Source organism: Chrysochloris asiatica, unplaced genomic scaffold (assembly GCF_000296735.1).
Source record: "Chrysochloris asiatica unplaced genomic scaffold, ChrAsi1.0 scaffold00121, whole genome shotgun sequence".
Lineage (NCBI taxonomy): Eukaryota > Metazoa > Chordata > Mammalia > Afrosoricida > Chrysochloridae > Chrysochloris > Chrysochloris asiatica.
Window position 1 is genome coordinate 956,760 of NW_006408639.1, and position 19,711 is coordinate 976,470.

Consider the following 19,711-nt stretch of genomic DNA (forward strand, 5'->3'; position numbering starts at 1 on the left):
CTCTGGAAAGCAATATGATGCTTCCTCAGAAGGTTGGAAATAGAAATACCTTATGATCCAGCAATTCCTCTACTTGGTATTTACGCACAAGAAATATGAGCCATAACATGAGTAGATATATGCCCATCTATGTTCACAGCAGCACTATTTACAATAGCAAAAAGATGGAGACCGCCTAAGTGCCCATCAATTGAAGAATGGATAAACTGTGGTACATATACACAATGGAATACTATGCTACTTTGAAGGAAAACAAGGAAGCTGAAAACCACTGTGGTACATACATGGATGTATAACATGGATGAACCTTGAGGACATTATGCTGAGTGAAATTATTCAGTCATAAAAGGAGAAATACTGCATAGCACCATTATTGTAAAAGATTAAGAAAAAGAACCCACCTAAAAGGGAAAAAAATTATATATATAATTGTTGATCACCGGAATGTATGGGATGAGAGGAGGAGAGGGATGGAGGGGAAGACAGAGCACAGGGTAGGGAGTAGACACAAAAAAGCTTGGGTGCAGGGGTGGGGGGAGTGGCAGGCTATACATAAGAAGGGGGAAGGGAATGGAAGAACAAGGCGGATGGCAGACCAGTTATACAGGTTCTCATGGGATAAGTGGGACAGGGTAAATGATGATGTACGCACAACCTTGGAACAACAGGGCTTCGGGATACAGGGATTGAGGCATGGTTTGAATGGGTAAAACAGGGGAATAATGTTAAGATGCTTGGTTGTCTTTTGAATCTTGGTTTCCCTTGTCTATCATTGTGAAGTAGATGCTTGAGGGGGACCAAAAGGAATAGCCAGCAACATCACATTAGAAAGCTTGTAAGTCTGTCTTTAGCCTATAACTGATTGGAATATCCTAAAGGGGGATAGAAGTTGCCCAATGAAAGAGACCCCTTGTGGAGCTTTCGCATTGAGGAAGACCATAGGTGGAAACCAGAACCCTATCCCGAATTGTCCGAGGTGGGAAATTTCCACTGGAAAGGACGAACAGACCAGCCTGGAGTGGCTAGAAGAACAGAAGATACTTTGTGAAGAAAGACCAGCAGGAAAAATCAAAAACAATAGTGGCAGTATGATTGATTACTACAAGTACAAGTAAGCTGTTTGCCTAGGAGCCATCAAGGTAAGTGGTCGGGTCCCCTCAGAGCAAACTCACTTCCAAGACTAAGACTCAAGGGAAATACATGAGCAGGGATGTGGTCTGGCTGGTGATCACGTTGGTCACCGATAAGGGGAAGAGGGGGAAAAATGGCAACGAAGTGGCCAGATAAGTCTGACCACATTTACTAGACCTCTGTGAAGCCAGCTGGGGACCTGGATGGCCAGCAATACAGCAAGACCCGGGGACTCCTGGGTGCAGAGGCAGTGACATGGCCACAGAGGACTAGAGCAGAGAGTGAAGCGTCCAGCTGGTATTAAGTAAGTGGAGATGCACAGGAACACCCATACTTACAGATAGTACCCACTTGACCTGACTTTGATGGCTGGATGATCGGAACTTGACTAAAAGAAGAAAGAAGGGGGGCGGGGGAGAGTAACCCACTACAATTCGATGAACTTTACCTATACTTAGTGTAGTGGTTACGAATCGGGCTGCAAACCTCAGGGTCAGCATTTCAAAACTACCAGCTGTTCCGCTGGAGAAAGATGAGGCGTTCTGCTTCCGTAAAGATTTACAGCCTTGGAAACCCTGTACAGGGTCGCTATGAGTCGGAACCGACTCCATGGCACATAACAACCATAACAACATGGATTTAGTACCTCAAAAAAGGGAACAAATCTTTACAGCAAGGATCACTCCCACCCTCTCGGTACACAGGGTTGACAGGGATAGGCAACTTAGACATTAGCTACCCAAAATGGGGTGGGGAGACTATAAAGGAAAGAAGTGACTGGCTTACAAGCTTTCAAGAGGGAGTCTAGTTCCAAAGGGGACAGGTAGGTAGAACCTCCACGGAATGATTTCTAATCTGTTGGGATTGGGCTGGTGAAAGGAAATGGGGATAAGACTCTTGTGGTACAATAGTGAGTAATTGCCATCAGGACTGAATGTGAGGGTTGGACATGTAGACGTACGTATTTTTTGACAAAAGAGGGGGAGTGATTGATTTTGCAGCCCAGGAGCAGAGGTCCCTGGGACCATCAAGTGAGAAGAGTGGAGAGCAGGACCCTACACAGAGAGGCAGTGATGCCAGGTATGGAGACAGAGATGATGACTTGGACAGATGGAGCGCTGGGAACACTGGACTCAGGAAGGGAGAGAGGCTGTGTGCTGATGGCCAGGGGAGCAGACCTGTGGGTGTACCCTTTGTTTATTTGATGATGCATGGAGGGGATTGTAATCATTGCAATGAAATGAAATACTATAGAATGAATGTAAAACTGATGTTCTCCCATGTAAACTCATATAACTCACAATAAAAACTTAAGAAAAAAAATACACAACATCAACAAAAAAGAGAAAATGGAAGGGATGCAAGAATCCCTATACCAAAAAGAAACGGTCCATGTACAAACATTTCAAGATGTAGCCTATGATCAAGAATCAATGGTACAGAAGGAAGAATTTCAAGGTGCGCTGAAGGCTTTTGCAAAAACAAGACTCCAGAATACCAATTGAAATCTTTCAAAAAATTGATGCAGCACTAGAGGTGCTCATTTATCTATGCCACCTGCTCACCTGATTGAACAAGATCCACATCTGTGCTTATTCTAAAGAGGTGACTCAATTGAATGGAAACCATTGAAAAATATCATTAATACCACTTGCAAATAAAATTGTTCTGAAGATAATAAAAAAAAAAGTTGCAAAAGTGCATCGATAGAAAACTCCCAAAAATGCAAGCCAGATTAAGAAGAGAACGTGTTGTTGTTGTTGTTAAGTGCCGTCGAGTTGATTCCGACCCATAGCAACCCTGTTTCTGAAGAGTAGCTGGTGAGCTTGAACCACCGGCCTTGCAGTTCAAATGACTTTGCAGTCTGGCGTGTTAACCTACAGTGCCACACCAGGACTCCGAACTAGACAGATCATTGCTGATCTCAGATTGATCTTGACTGAAAGCAGATAATACCAGAAAGCTTTTTGCTTGTGTTTATGGACAATGTAAAGGCTTAATGTTATCCACAGTTTGTCATGTGTAGATGATGACAAATTATGGATAACATTATGAAGAATGCTATTCTAGAACACTTAATTGTGCTCATGAGGAACTTTTATATAGGTCAAAAGACAGTTGTTAGAAAAGAACAAAGAGATACTTAATAGTTTAAAATCAGGAAAGGTGTGCACCAGAGTTGTATCATCTCATCATACTTACTCAGTCCATATGCTTAGCAAACAAACTAAGAATCTGGATTAGATAAATAAAAGCTTGGCATAGGGTTGGAGGAAGACATTAGCAATTTGTGGATAAAGATGATACAACCTTGATTGCTGAAAGCAAAGAAGACTTAAAATACTTACTGATGAAGATCACTGACTTCAGTAAGGATTACATCTCATTGTAATGAAAACAAAAATCCTCACACTGGACCAATAAATAGCATCATGAAAAATGGAGAAAAGATTGAAGTTGTCTCTTTTTGCCTGAATCCACCAACACTCATGAAAGCAGCAATGAAGAAATGGAACAACATACTGCATTTTGCAAATCAGCTGCACAAGATCACTTTAAAATATTCAAGAGCAAAGATGTTAATTGGAGGACAACGTATTTTATCAAGCCATGCTATTTTCAATAACTTCATATCCCTGTGAAAACTGGACAGAGAATTAGGAAGAATAAAGAGGTCTCAGTGCATTTGAATTATAGTACTGGAGAAGATAATTAAAAGTACCATGGGTAGCCAGAAGAAGAACAAATGTGTGTTGGATGAAGTGTACAGTAAGTATGCTCCTTGGAAGCCAGGATGGCCAGATTTCATCTCTCATACTTAGGACATATTGTCCCTGGAGAAGGACATCATGCTCAGTAAAGAGAGTCAGAGAAAAAGAGGAAGACTCCCAGTGAAATGGGTTGACACATTTTTAGCAACAATGGTCTCAGTCATTGCAACAGTTGTGAGGTGTATGCACGTCTTGTCAATGTTTCATTCTGTTTTTATAAGGTCAGAATTCCACTGATGACACCTAACAGTCACAACTAACAACAGCAACAAAGTTGAAAGATGCCATGCTATCTTATTTTCCTTCCTTGCATTGCCTTAGAGGAATTACATGTATGCATACAGGGTGACTTCAAAAGTTTTGGGAAAAATGAAATTAAAGCTTAATGGAATTTTTCTATGAAACTTTGAAGCCCACTTGCATTTTCAGCAATTGATTTAATGAGTCATTAGCTGAAGAGTGAAAGAATGAATAAATAATACAATTTCCACATAGTGTAAAAGTAACAATGGCAGCTTATCGACTACATTCTGTATATCCTGTTTTAATGAAAACAAATTAGAATTACTTTTGTACTAGGTTACTGCATGTGTACAACTGTCTTTCTTCCGAAGACCCCATTTACCACACTGATTTGAGAATGATAAAATTCAGAATGCAGACTATAATAGCATATGTTTATTTTTTTGTAATATATGCAAACCAACTCAAGACGATCAATTTGTTCAGTTGGGAGTGCAACTTTGAATTTTAAAGATTTAATTAAAGCCAAAGATTTTGCTCTCATCTGTCAAGAGTATGTGAATGACTGGAAGGAAACAGCTGAATTGAGCGTCCTTCCTTAGTATGTATTCATTACGAGCTCCTGGACTGAAAGGCAGGCAGTGTTATTTCTCTGTAGTCCTAAATGGGCTACTCTACAGGAAGTGGGAACAATTAAGTCTTTTTACAGACAGAAACTGGAGTTAAGGGTGATCCAGCATGTGAGCTCAGTAGCATGCATTCATGATAATGATGCCAGCAGTTAGCAATTTGCCAAGCACATTCAAGTGCAATGTAGGGCATCAAAAGCTTCCTAGGCCAGTCCTGTAAACAGACGAAGATGTCAAAACAGGTAAAATTCTATGGCATAGGAAGGTTAGCCCGTTGATGGGAAGGGCAGGAAGAATTCACTAAAATAACCACAGAACCTACATGAAATGCACAGCATTCCTCTCTTCTCACCCCTCCTCACCTCTTCTGAGAAAGTCTGTTTGAAATAGTTGCATAAAAGTGCAATAGTTGTTAAGATATATGCTACAACAGAAATCGGCAACAGTGGATGGAAATTCTTTATCTGTTGGTCAATTTCACTTCTCTACAATGTGGCTGTGTTTCCAAAGCAAAGTCAGACTATTTGAATAAGACCCAGTGTGCTTGGAATATTTTCTAAGTGCTGGTTGTTGCTAAGTGCCCTCCAGTCGGGTCCAACCCAGACCCTGTATAGGGGCTCCAAAGAGCGGGTGGTAAGTTGGACCTCTGGCCCTTTGGTTCAAACTGACCTCACAGTCCAGTGTGGCTTGTCAATAGTTTAATTGGTTCATTCCAAATATTTCACATAAAATTTGTTAAAAATCAATAGATTAGCTTATCCAGAGAAGCAGCGACACCAGAAATGGAGGCAAAGATGGGGACATGGAGAGAAGGAGCAGCCTCTCTTCATGGGAAGAGAGGCACTAAGAGATGGCAGCCAGGAGGCAGACTTGTAGAATGTGCCCTTTGGTGGTGTCAATTATTATATATGCTTGAATGCTGTTGTTTTTTTAAAAAGCTAAAGTGAATAGAGAGAAACACTGGTAACTGATGGTACATGGAAGGGATTATAATCATTGCAATGAAACAAGGTGTATGATTTGTTGAATGTAAAACTGATGATCTGCCCTGTAAACTTTTTCTCAATCCACAATAAAAACCTTAAAAATAATAATAAGAAGAAATCAAATGTAAAAGAAAAATCAATAGGTTAGGTGTCATTACATTTCCCATTCTATGGATGATGAATGTGAAACACATTAGCAACATATTCAGTGTTACATAGTAACTGGTGAAGACATGATTCAACTCCAGATGGTTGAATCCACAGTCCGTGTCTATATACAGGCTTGCCTCAACCTTGATCATTCAGGCACCGTGTCCTGGTATGGCACTGTGGGTTAATGCACCAGCCTGTAAAGTCGTTTGAACTGCAAGGTCGGTGGTTGAAGCTCACCAGTTACACCTTGGAAACCCTATACAGGACTGCTACGGGTTGGAACCACCTTGACTGATTGTACTTTTATACTGAAAATGTCTCTATAGTAGAGAATAAGAGTCATAGAGACTGGAGTATAGGGATTTTAAAAATTGTAATCCCGAGTGCTAAAGAAAGATACTTGATAATGATTCAGTTGCCAGTACCTTTTTCTTGTATTTAGTTAATTGTATTTAGTTAAATGATCCTGATGTCATTTTCAAGGATCCCTGGTGATACTGTAAGATAAGCACTAAATTGTTCATTGAAAGACTGGTAGTTTGAACCCACTGCCTGCTTCCATAAAGATGTACAGTCTGGGACAATATATGGAGTTGTTATGAGTCAGAACCAACTCCATGGCAGAGCATTTAAGTTGGTTGGATGCCATTCTTGTTATTATTCTCTGCTATTAAGTAAGGAGCTCTGGTAGCGTAGTGGTTACGAATCGGGCTGTGAACCTTAAGGTCAGCGGTTCGAAACTACCAGCCGCTCCGCGGGAGAAAGAGGAGGCCTTCTACTCCCGTAAAGATTTACACCCTCGGAAACCCTGTACAGGGTCGCTATGGGTCGGAACCGACTCGACGGCACTTAACAACAACAACATTAAGCGAGTAAGGAGCTCTGGTAGCATAGTGGTTATGAATTGGGCTGCGAACCTCAGGGACAGCAGTTTAAAACTACCAGCTGCTCCGTGGGAGAAAGATGAGGCTTTCTGCTTCCGTAAAGATTTACAGCCTCAGAAACCCTGTACAGGGTCGCTATGAGTCGGAACCGACTCCATGGCACATAACAACAACAATAACAATTAAGCAAGTTGGCATTTTAGGATTATTCAGTTTATATGATATACTATTCCCTTCATTAAGTCCTGGTGTGGCTCAGTAGAATAAGTGTGGGACTACAGGGTCAGTTTGAACCTCAGGGTTGGTAGTTCAAACCTACCAGTCATTCTTCGGCAATGCTATCCATGGTTGCTATGAGTCAGAATTAACTTGATGGCACTTATCAACAACAACCTAGTGAGAATTTCAAGAACCCAAGGAAACTGGATTCAAAATATTCTAGATGCAGAAAGGTAAAGATAATTGGTTTAGAGCTAAACAGCTAGTTAATTTTAGTGTTTTGGTTAGAATTCAGTTTATTCTAAAGCCCTAGTGAATAGCTTGTAAGATTAAACTCTTAAGGAATTTTCTATCTTTCAAGTATATGGATGGTCTCCATATATCAGGTTGGAAAAAAAAAATGAAATGGTGGCTTTTGAAACTCATTACCAGCACTTCATATGGTAGAGTTCCTATGGCTTTCTCAATGGTAAGTTGGCTATATCTTGATACCTCCAGTAAGAAGACTAGTATGCCACTCATTGGTGTCTAGGAAAAATGTCTCATACTAGAATCTAACAAGGAAGTTTTCAGGAATCTACTCATGAATACATTTAAGTGCCATTTTTACCCTGAGAGTTGTTTCTAGAAATTTGTGTTGATGTTGGATAAGCACTGCACTGCCAGCTACAAAGCCAGCGATTCAAACCCACATGCTGTTCCTTGGAAAGCCTATACAGGGTCAGTATGAGTCCAAACCGACAGCAACTCGACAGCACTTAACAAGGGAATAACCATGGAAGCCTGTTGGAGAAGAGCACAGAGAGAGTCACTGTGGTGTACATGATTGGCTGATACACAAGAATGCTAGAAAGGTCATTGGCTTCATCAAGATTTGGCTCTAATGGAATTTGCAAACATTTGTAAAGTCTTGATCACCCATACCAATTGCCCATGAGTTGATTCTAACTCAAGGTGACCTTATGTGTGTCAGAGTAGAACTGCTTTATCGGATTTTTAGTGATGACATGTTTGACATAGGTTGCCAGACCTTCCTTCTAAGAAGCCTTAGGGTGAGCTCAAACCAATGTTTCAGTTAGCCATTGTGTGTGTGGACCTGTTGTACCTAGTGACTCCAAGTGTCTTAAATTAATACATACGTAAGTATTCTATGTTTCTAGATATTAACTTGATTGTTAGTTAAAAGCTGTTACAAAGATCTATGGCATTTGATGAAGTACTTTGGAAGACAAATGGTAGACTTGTAAATTTTATGTTATTTTACTTTTCATCATTGATGCTTTGGAAACCAGTTGAATGATATAGTTAAAAAGAATTAGTGCTTTATAATCTCAATTTAATTAATGCAAGAATGATACCGCCTCACTAGCTTTACTATCCATTTGACTCATTAGATTTTTTATACACTCTGAGGGCACCACTCTCCAATTCAAGAACTTTATGTCTTATTAATTAGCTACTTTACATTATAAATCACCAGGTGAGCTATGTATTAATTATTGTTGTTGTGTGCTATCAACACAATCCCTATTCATAGATACCTGTAGGATAGAGAACTGTCCCAAAGAATTTCTTGGCTGCAGTTCTAATGGGAACAGATTACCAGATCTTTTTTCCCAGGAAGCCACTGGTGGTTTTGAACCACTGACCTTTTGCAGTTGAGTCATTAACCCTCCGCCCCCAGGGCTATTTTGAATTTTGACTAAGTAATGTTTGTATATTTTTAAGACAATTACATGTTCTTTCCATTTTATAATATTTCCTTGCCTTTACTGGTATTGTGATGTAGGATAATCACTGAACTGCTAACCAAAAAGTCAGTCATTCAAACCTTCTAGTCACTCCTCAGAAACCCTACACAGAGTTGCTGTGAGTCTGAACTGACTCCATGGCGCTAAACAACAATGACATTATCTTTTATGGGAAGGAACACAGTGGCTGTGTAGGATAAGCGCTAGGCTGTGAACTACAACATCAGGGGTTCAAGCCTACCAGCAATTCCAGTGGGAGATAGATGAGGCTTTTTTACTCCACAAAGGTTACAGTCTCAGAAACCCTATACAGATAAGGTCACTGTGAGTCAGAACCAACTGGATAGCACTTAACAACAACAATTGCCTCTTGTAGCTAACTACCCAATAACAACACTAATGTCAATGCCAATGACTACTGGACTTCAGTTACAGCAGGTCCACTAAACAAGTGATTTGAAATTGACACTTTGAGTACATAATAGTTTTATAAGTTACTACGTCTGTTACTGTAAAATGACTGTCATAATCTGATGTTTTAATTCAAAGCCAAGTCTTATCCTGACTAGTATTTTATCCACAAAGATCTTGACATAGACGTATTAAACACATTTTCCTGTCTTTTTCTTTCTTTTTTTCACTTTCCTGTCTTTTGATTAGAACATTTCAGATACTTTTCAGAAAACCATATGCTAGAATGCAAAGTATCATGATACTTTTTAAAAAAGGAAAAACAAAACATAACACTGAAACGAAATTGACCAAAATAGAATCTATTAAAGGGTTGTCACAGGACTATAAAGGGACCAACCTTAAGCCTGCCTTCTGAACTTGCAAAGACCCTGTAATAATCACACTGCCCTTTGAAATGTTAACTCTGGTAAAGGCTATGTATTTAGACAAAAACCAATTCATTGTAACCAGCTGGTGCATCCTTAAGCAAAATGTCAGTAAATTCCCTCAACATCTAAGGAGTGAAATGGGGAGACTAGAAGAGAAGGGGGCAAAAATACAGAAAATATACAATAATTTTCAGAAAGAAATTTTATAATAAATTAGTATATCTTTAGACTTCCAATAATAATTACAATTCTTGGGACCCACAATTTAGGAAATACAGAAATGGGATATTCATTAATGAATTATGTTAGAGTATGAATATTATAAACTTCCTTTTAAGATCCTTCCCTTCCTGGTGTGTTGCTGTAGGATACATAAGTATTGGATCACAAGGTCGGTTTGAATGGAAAGGTTGGTGGTTCGAACTTATCAGCAACTTCTGGAAAACCCTATACAGAATCACTATGATTGGAACCAACTAGATGGCACTCAACAACAACAGCTTCCATAAGAAAAGAGCCTGGTGGTGTGCAGGTTAAACATTTGGCAGCTCACCATAATGTTGGCAGTTGGAAACCACTTACAACTCTTCAGGAGAAAGATGTGACCGTCTGCCTCTGTAGAGATTACTGCCTTGGAAACTCTATATGTTTTTGTTGTTGTTAGGTGCCATTGAGTTATTTCCAACTCAGAGCGACCTGGTATTATGTTTCACAGGAGCTATGTACCGCCAACCTTGTGATTCAAACCCAACTTGAAGTCCTGCATTTAACCTACAGGACCATGCCAAAAGTCCTATATGGCAGTTCTACGCTGTTTTATGGGGTCACTATGAGGGGGAATTGACTGCTGAGTTTTGGTTTTCTCCCCTAAGAGCCAGTGTAATTCTGTAATGCAAATTTCCAAACAAAGTTGGGCAACCAAACACCAAACCTACAGACTCCAACTGATGTTGTTGTTCTGGTGGTGATATGCCGTGGAGTTGGTTCTGACTCATAGCGACCCTGTACAGGGTTTCCAAGGCTGTAAATCTTTACGGGAGCAGAAAGCCTCATCTTTCTCCCGCGGAACAGCTGGTAGTTTCAAAATGCTGACCCGACAGTTCGCAATCCGATTCATAACCACTATGCTACCAGCGACTCCAACTGATAGGACCAAGTAAAATTGTCTCCTAGGGTTTCCAAGTCTATACATCATTAAGGAAACCTACTACCATATGTTTTCCCACAAAGGGGGGGGGTAGGTGAGCTTGAACTGCTGAATATGTGGTTAGCTGCTGAGTATGCTTAACCACTCACTGCACCATCAGAACTCCCAGCAACGTAGTTGAAAGGTACCAATATAATATTCAGGCAGAATACATTTTACCTTTCTTTACACGTGTGTTCATATAAATTTAAATTTTGGTGGTGTATTTCACATTCTGCTTGGTTCTGACCTAATGAAGAAGCTTCAAAAAGTTAATGGGAAATGGAATTGTTCCACAAACCTTGTGAAGCCCATTCGTATTTGCATTGTAACTCTAATGCTGTTAGCAGATTGGCTGCAACATGAGAAGGAAATAACAGGCTGCCACATTGCAAAGTATCATTTCCTGCATCGATTGCCTTTCATTTGAAATTTCATTTCCTAGGAGTAATTCCAGTATGGATGACTCTGGTTGCAACTTTCAGGGATCCTGTTGGCATTTCATTGTATTCTTACTGCTATCCCCATGTGGGGTTTGAATTTTTTATTTAGTTTGGTTATTGCTCAGAAAAAAATATACTTAGCAGTTTCATTGAGTGGCTTCACAGCATCACAAGAGAGGAAAGTATGTAGCTGCCTAAAGTAATACAGGACAGCATTTGGAGTAAAAACGATTTCCTATCCTGCTGTGGTACTGTGGGATAAACACTAGACTGCAAACTACAAGGCTGGTGGTTCAAACCCACCAGCTGTTCTATGAAACCCTGCATAGACAGAATTGAGTCTCCAACATTCAATAACACCAATTGAAACCAAATGAGCAACTGTTATGACCCATGGTTTGCGCCTTTTCCCAAAGAGAGAGAGATACAGAAGCATGGTCATGCCTTGCCATCATCATGTACCAAAAACATGTTGTTTTCATTATAAAATGCAGCAGTATGTTACAAGTTAAGGAAGGGTCCACACCTGATTTTCATAACACTTTTTCTCTGCAGGAGGAGATGTGAGAAGCAGGATGTGGAGTGTTGAATTGATTCAAATGCTCTGATTTTTAAGAGAAGAATGTGTTAGGATATTACTTATAAATAATAGAAAGCATGTTTTAAAATAATATTTTTAAATGATTTATTGACAGGTGTTCCAAAATTCCCAAAAGAAAAAATTGACCCTCTGGAGGTGGAGGAGGGAGATCCGATTGTCCTCCCCTGTAATCCCCCCAAAGGCCTCCCTCCTTTACACATTTACTGGATGAATATTGGTAAGTCAAGTTCTGTTATATCACTTGGCAGGCATTCTAATTTCATGGATCATGGCAGACAAAATAGTGAAACCCAAACCAGAATTAATATTAGATTTATTGTGATTTCAAATGGATTTTTAAAAAAGTTAGACCCACTTACAGTCTGCTCCTCATCTCAAATCTTCACTGATGGATATAAATAAAAACATGAAAATATTACCAAACATGCCTCTTGGTTTTACCATATACAAAAGAGCAGAGTCTGCTCTTCTGATAGAATATGCCTATGAGGAAAATACATTACATGTTCCAAGCAATTATCTTACCTTTGGGGTATAATCCATGTGAAACTTGAGGATGACTTTTGTCTGTGTTGCTAGCTGTATATTTTTGCAATATTGATGTTAAAAATATATCTTTGCTAATCGTGTTCCATCTAATTAACATAGGGCCCACAGAGAAATGAGTATTAGCTTTTTGCTTAATTCCTGAAAAGTTTTACTCACTGTTGACTTGAAATTTTAACTTCTTTGAACTCCTACTTTGGGCCTATATATCTTAGCAATGTTTTCTAAATATTTGCCCATTTTGGCTCCCAAGAAAAATGATGGTATTTGTACAGAGCTCAGAAGAAAATAAATGAAGGTACTTTTGGCTGAAGCAAGAAAGTCCCAAGAGTCTAGTCACCCTAGGACACTGCTGGTTGCATCCTGGGAAGAGAGACTAATATCTCAGACAGACTTTTGGGCAGCACTGTTTTAAAGAAATATCCTAGGAAGTTAATTATAATTAGACCCGTATTTGAATTGACCAGTTTTCAGATAATCAAATGCAGACAAGAAGAGCCAATGTAAAAATCCAGATGGAAAGGTCAGGCGGACATGCTCAGACTGACTGTCCACTAGAGGACTTCTTTGGTCAATGATGTTTTAACATGTTCCCAGTTTTGTTGTATTTATTCTTATTTTCTTCTTGCTCACGCTCCGCTCCTACCATTAGATCATACTTTGCAGTAGTAAGAAGAGCAGGCAAGAAAAGAAAAATAAAACGAAAGTAAAGATGGGAAAATGAAAGGGAAATGAATCCCTCTGAGAGACAACTGCCTCCTTTAATGATAAGACATTTCTTTCCAGAATTAGAACATATCAAACAAGACGAAAGAGTCTACATGAGCCAAAAGGGAGATCTATACTTCGCAAACGTGGAAGAAAAAGACAGTCGGAATGATTACTGTTGTTTTGCTGCATTTCCAAGATTAAGGACTATCGTACAGAAAATGCCAATGAAACTAACAGTGAACAGTTGTAAGTCCAAATTATTTATCATTCCATCATGGATGCTGAATACAAATGTGTCTATAATTTCTTTCTGGCTGAAGCCACTTAAATGTGGGTTGATATTGTCTGCTATTGTCTAGTTCAACTCCAGAGACTTCATCCAGATGAAAGAGACATCTGCAGCTGCAGATTCGCAATAGCTCTGTCTCTGGGAGCCAGAAAATCAAATCTCAATTCACGATACAAATGTATTTCATTTGACGTCTGCTTAGTTGTTTTCAGTGGGTTAAATTCAAGTTTTGTAAGTAAGTGGCAGTCTTGATTCACTGTGATCTATAACCCAGCAAACTGGAAATAGGTGGTGGGAGGAAATAACAAAAAAGAGTTAAAAATAAAAAAAAAATGTAGTATTAAAATGTTTAGCACATCAAGCCTTTTTTTTTTTTTTTTTTTGCCACCACCACCACCTCCCCAAATTGGCAAAAATAAGTGAATTGCTTATCTTCCCTACTTGATGATGCAGATGCCAATCTGGGTTCCCAAATGGAAAAAACTAATTAGTGGGAGAAAGAATCATAAAATTCAAAGGGCATAGATAATCCCTAACAGTTCACCAACTGAATAATTGGCTCTAATATAGTGAAAAGTTGGCATTACCATTTCATTGTCTGATTTGGTCTACAATTTTTTCATTGTTGTGTGTAGATACACGATGCCAGGGCTCCACTAGAGCATATATATATATTTTGAGTAGCCCCATCTCTTATTTGGATACTGTCCTTATGGATTAGTTTGCAGGCATTTAAGATTACACTAAGGAACTCTGGGTAGCATAGTGGCTACGGGCCCGTCTGCTAACCTCCCGGTCAGCAGTTTGAAACTACCAGCAGTTCCATGAGAGAAAGATGAGGCTTTCTGCTCCCTATTAAGATTCACAGCCTCAGAAACCCTACACAGGGTTGCTATGAGTCAGAACTGATTCTATGAGAAATAACCACCCAACCACCAAGATGAAATTTATTAGAGATTTGTAATTTATAACTCCAAAGACAATGTTCTAGTGAAGCACTATTCTACCTCATTTGTAAGTGTTCTATGAGAAGAATAAGACTTTTCATTCTTTATTGATATCAGTGTCTACCATTTTGTTTGCATTTTGTTCCCTTCCATCTTTTCTTATTTCAGTAAAGCATGCTAATGACTCAAGTTCATCCACAGAAATTGGTTCCAATGGTAAGTAGAGCACGTGTGAAGCGTTGACATTTATTTTTACCTTTGATAGCTCATTGTCATCTCAGAGTTTGGGTATTTTCCTTTAATGCTTTTGGGGGTTTATTGAAATACTAATATTTCTTGTTAAAGAAAAGGCCTAAAAAGATTCTCTTTTTCCTTCCCTGCTTAAATATATGAAAAGGAAATAATCTCTGTGACTATATAACTAAAACTATATTTATATGCTATATATAACACATATGAAATACACATATTTATATATAATATATAATCATATATATGTAAAATTGTTCAGCGTCACTATGAGTTGGAACCGACTCAACGGCACTTAACAACAACAACATTAAGAAAGGAAAAATACATGATTAGCTGTCAACAAAGTCAGGGAAAACACTGAGTTTAGGGAAATGAAATGGATATTTTTAGCAAGGGGATATTTAATATACAACTCTTTGAGAAAGAAAGCATTGCTACAGAATTCTGTAAACTCATTTATCTCAGAAATCTCTTGTGTGTTTGTTTTTTTCTCCCTTCTCATAAAATATCTCACTTCCCATCGAGCCTGTGTTCTTTGGAAGATGCTGCTAAACCCAATTACAAAGTAGGCAGTTTTCACAAATGAGAGGAATTATTTACATAAAAATAACAAATATTCTTTGCATAATTTGTATCAGTGCTTAATACACTAGCAAATTAGCTGAGGTGGTGGATTTTCCTCTTGGGGTACCTCAGTTTGCAGGTGGCCTGCTTAATTATTCATTCCCAGTATGATTTCTATGGAGTACCATAACAGAGTCCTGTATAATGTGTATTCACGCACACATATCAGAGCTTCAAAACGTTCATGGAAAAATGGAATGAAAAGATAATGGCAATTTCCCTCTGAAACCTTTTCATGTGTGTGTGTGTGTGTGTGTGTGTGTTGTTGGTGTTAAGAGCCTTCATGTTAGTTCTGACTCATAGCAAACTTGTATAGAGTTTCTGAGGCTAGTGAATTCAAACTGCCTTGCAATTAGAAGTCCGGAGCTTACCCTACAGCACTAGACCAGGACTGTCTCTCTCTCTTTCTGTAAGATAAGCACTGAACTACAAGGTCAGCTAGAACCACAAGATAGGTGGGTGAATCAAATTCACCAGTTGCTCTTTGGAAACGCTCTACAGAGTTGCTATGTGTCAGAACCATCTCAATGGCCCTTAACAACTACTACCGCCAATTTTATATATATATTGTTTTTGTTAAGTACTGATGAGTCGATTTTGACCCATACTGACCCTGTATAGGGTTTCTGAGGAGCAGCTGGTGCACTTGAACTGTTGACCCTATGGTTCAGGTTCAAACTGACATTGCAGTCCAGCATATTAACCCACAGTGTCACACCAGAACTCTCTCTCTCTTTCTCTCTCTGCCATTCCTTGGACTCAAAGGTACTTAGCGACAAGAACAATGTGTATTATCAATTGTTATACAGTGTGTGCCATCGATTTGGTTCCAATTCATAGTGACCCTGTATAGGGCTTCTGAAGCTGTAAATCTTAATCAGGAACAGAAAGCCTCATGTTTCTCCCATGGAGTGACTGGTAAAATTTAACTGCTTGCAGTTAGCAGCCCAACTCATAATCCACTATGCTATTGGGGTTCGAGAACTCTCCATCTTATCTACACACACATACACACAAGTCAAAATTATCCACACTCTAGCTGTAGAATTTATCTTAGTCACCTGTTAAAAAAGACAGTACATCATTTTCCAACATAATCTCCTTTCTTTTCAATATGCTTTGTACATCTGTCAATATGCTTTCATAGTCTCTTATTAAAAAATGTTTTAGGATGAGCTGTAAGCCATGAATATAATATACTGCTGTCTTCACTTCTTCATTAGAGGGGAATCTTCATCCTCATACACTGCTTTCAGGGGAGAATCTTCATCCTCAAAGACTGCTTTCAGGGGATCAAACAGTTGAAGGTTCAATGGAACAAGATCAGGACTATAGGGAGGATGCTTTAACAACTCAAAATGATGTTTTTTCAGAGTGCCAACTGTGTAGGCAGAGATGTGTGGGTGTGCATTGTCATGCAATATCACAATGCCCTTGGATAGCAGTTCTCTGCATTTAATTGGAAGCTTAGATTTCAGCTCGTCAATGAGCATCTCGCTAAAATGAGCCCTGTTGATTGCTGAATCTTTTTTCTGATAGTGTTCCAGTATTGGCCCTTGAGAGTCCCAGAATGCTGTAAGCATCATTTTCCAGCTGATGGTTGACTTTTGAACCTTTTCTTGGTCCGTGATTAAGGATGTTTCCATTCCATACGCTGCTTTTTACTCTCAGGCTCATAGCGATGAATCAACATCTCTTCACCAGTAATGACTTCTTTATTTTATTTTATGCTCTTGTTTTTATTTGGATGAGAAGACATTCTAATATAAGGCAGAACACCAAGAATCAATTTAAAAAAAAGTTAGAATTTTTTTTGCATAATCTGTAGAAGAGAAAGATTAATACTTATAACACAAACAAAAAAAACAAACCCAACCCAATGCCACTGAATCTGTTCTGACTTGCAGGGACCATGTGTAGACTTTCCAAAGCTATGAATCTTTTTTTTTTTTTCAAGTTTTTATTGAGTGGTAGTTTACATAAGAGAACATTGATTTTACACTCATTGTGTCATTGCAATGATTACAATACCCTGCCTGCATCATCATTCAACAGTATTTGCTTCTATTCCCTCTGTTTTTTTGAGGGTGGGTGGGTGGGATGTAAACAAAACCACTAAGGAATATATAATCATATAAACAACCAAAGGACACATTCCGCAAGCCTGCCTCCTGGCCACCGGTACACAATCTTTCTCTTTCCATGAGTCTAGAGTTCTCAGTTGCTCTCTCTCTCTGTGTCCTAATCTCTGCCTCCATCTCTGGTGTTGCTACTTCTCTGGATAGGGTCCTACATTCTTCTCATGCTCGTGTCCCTTGATGGTCTGAGGATCTTTTGTTCATGGACTGTAATATTAACTTCTCCCCCCCTTTTGGTTATAAAATTTCTACCTTTGCATTGTGACAGCCAGTAATGACTTTTCAAAGGAACTTTTACCTTCCTTCGAGTATTGGTCCAAATTTTGTTTGCAGATGTCCAACTGCTTCTGTTTATGCTCTTCTGTGAGTTGTGGTAGTACCCATCGCACACAAACTTTTCCAAATCCAAGGCTATCATGGATTATTTTTTAGGCAGAACCATGGCTGATTTTCAAATGATTTGCCACCTAATCCCCTGTCACTCTCATCTATTCAACATAATTATTTCAGGTGCATACTCAATGTTGATGGATGTTGATGGGCATTTTAATATAACTGGAGTCTAGACATTTTTTTACGCACCTTCGTATATATGATATATGTATATAATGGAATACTGGTGTGGTACTATAAGATAAACACTGGACCCCAAGGTTGGTTTGAACTACAAATTTAGCAGTTGAAACTCACCAACTGTGCCTCAGAATCCCTATACTGGTTCACTGAGTCAGAACCAAGCCAAAGGTACATAAGAAAAACAACAAAAACATATATGAGTCTGTATTGTTGCATCTCTACAATACTGAATACAACCCAAAATTTCTGTTCAACAATTACTTTTAGATTTAGATAAGTAATCTTTGTAAGGAAGCTACAGTGACGTGTAGCAGCTCCCAGGATCTTTCATTCCTCTTTTGGAAAGTAGAGTGTTAGGTACTTGGTTCTCTTTCCATACCATGTCAAGTCACAGTGACAGTGCAAGAAAAAAAATAACTTTGAGAGAACATTTGGAAAATGAAATAAAAATTTATAGAGAAAATTGACATCTCCCAATTCTCCATTGTATTTGGGAAGTATTCTTAGAAAACCAGAACTGGACCATGTTGGTATGTATGAGACTGCTTACTAAGTCATTTGAACTACAGTGGTGTTTCTCTGTGAGGGTCTGAGACTGTGAATTAGTTGTTGTTGTTAGGTGCCATCGAGTCGGTACCGACTCATAGCGAATAGAGTTGCTTCAAGAGTTTGATACATTCATAGATGTCTGTTGTCGTTGTTGTTATGTGCCGTGGAGTCGGTTCCAACCCATAGCGACCCTACACAGGGTTTCCGAGGCTGTAAATCTTTATGGGAGCAGACCACCTCATCTTTCTCCCACGGAGCGGCTGGTAGTTTCGAACTGCTGACCTTGCGACTCACAGCTCGATTCGTAACCACTACACTACCAGAGCTCCCCTAGTGCTGGTTATAGACTTCCTGAATCAGACCCTCTGAATGCAGAGCACAGGAAGCGTCACTGTAACAGGAAGCTAGGGCTTCAAAGTTGATTCTGCCTTACAGTGACACTATAGGACAGGCTAGAACTGCCCTATAGGGGTTCCAAGGCTATCATCTTAATAGTTAAGATTTCCAAGCCTTTCTCCTACAAAAGTTTGTTGTAACTCTTTTGGTTAGCAGTCAAGCACTTAACACTACTGTGCCACAAGGGCACACATATACTTGTTGTTGTTAAATGTTGTTGAGTCCTTGTATTTCCTAGTGACCCTGTGTATAGGGTTTCCGGTGTGCTAGTGTAGATATGAATCACTGACTTTGAGGTTAGCAGTCCAGTAGTTATCCTCTAGCACCACGCTCTGTTGTTGTTATTAAGGGCCATCCAGTTGGTTCTGACTCATACAGAATCTGTATAGGGTTTCCAGTGAGCTGCTCATGGATTTGAACTACCATTCTTGCAGTTCCAACTGACTTTGCAGTCTAGCGTATTACCCTGCAACGCCACACCACCACTCCATATAAAATACTGAAGCACATTAAATTAAAGAAACACATAAACATTCATAAATCTCTGTCATGACTTAGGATGATTAAAATACAGAGTATAAAGTCATAAACCATCAATTAACTTAAGAATTTATATCAAGAGATTAATTGTGTTGAACAATATTTGCACTTCTGAATTAGAATATATGGTATAAACGTAACCTTCATAAAACTTGTTGTTGTACTTAGTTTACATATATGTATGACACCTGAGCTTCCTGGGGAAAGAGAAGAGGAATGGAATGAAAAAAAAAAAAGATATATATATATAGATAGATAGATAGATAGATAGATAGATAGATATAGAGATAGATAGATAGATAGA

General features: G+C 39.0%; 1 protein-coding gene across 3 annotated transcripts in view; it reads left to right on the plus strand.

Annotated features, from left to right (window-relative positions):
• The window catches only part of CHL1 (cell adhesion molecule L1-like), a 152,467-nt gene that overhangs the window by 32,626 nt on the left and 100,130 nt on the right, over positions 1-19,711 (plus strand). For 2 of the 3 annotated variants that reach the window (XM_006868655.1, XM_006868657.1), the window contains exons 4-6: positions 11,934-12,056; positions 13,172-13,342; positions 14,501-14,548. In XM_006868655.1, coding sequence (XP_006868717.1) covers positions 11,934-12,056; positions 13,172-13,342; positions 14,501-14,548 — 342 coding nt within the window. The remainder of the gene's footprint in view (positions 1-11,933; positions 12,057-13,171; positions 13,343-14,500; positions 14,549-19,711) is intronic. The other variant, XM_006868656.1, reaches the window with a different exon arrangement.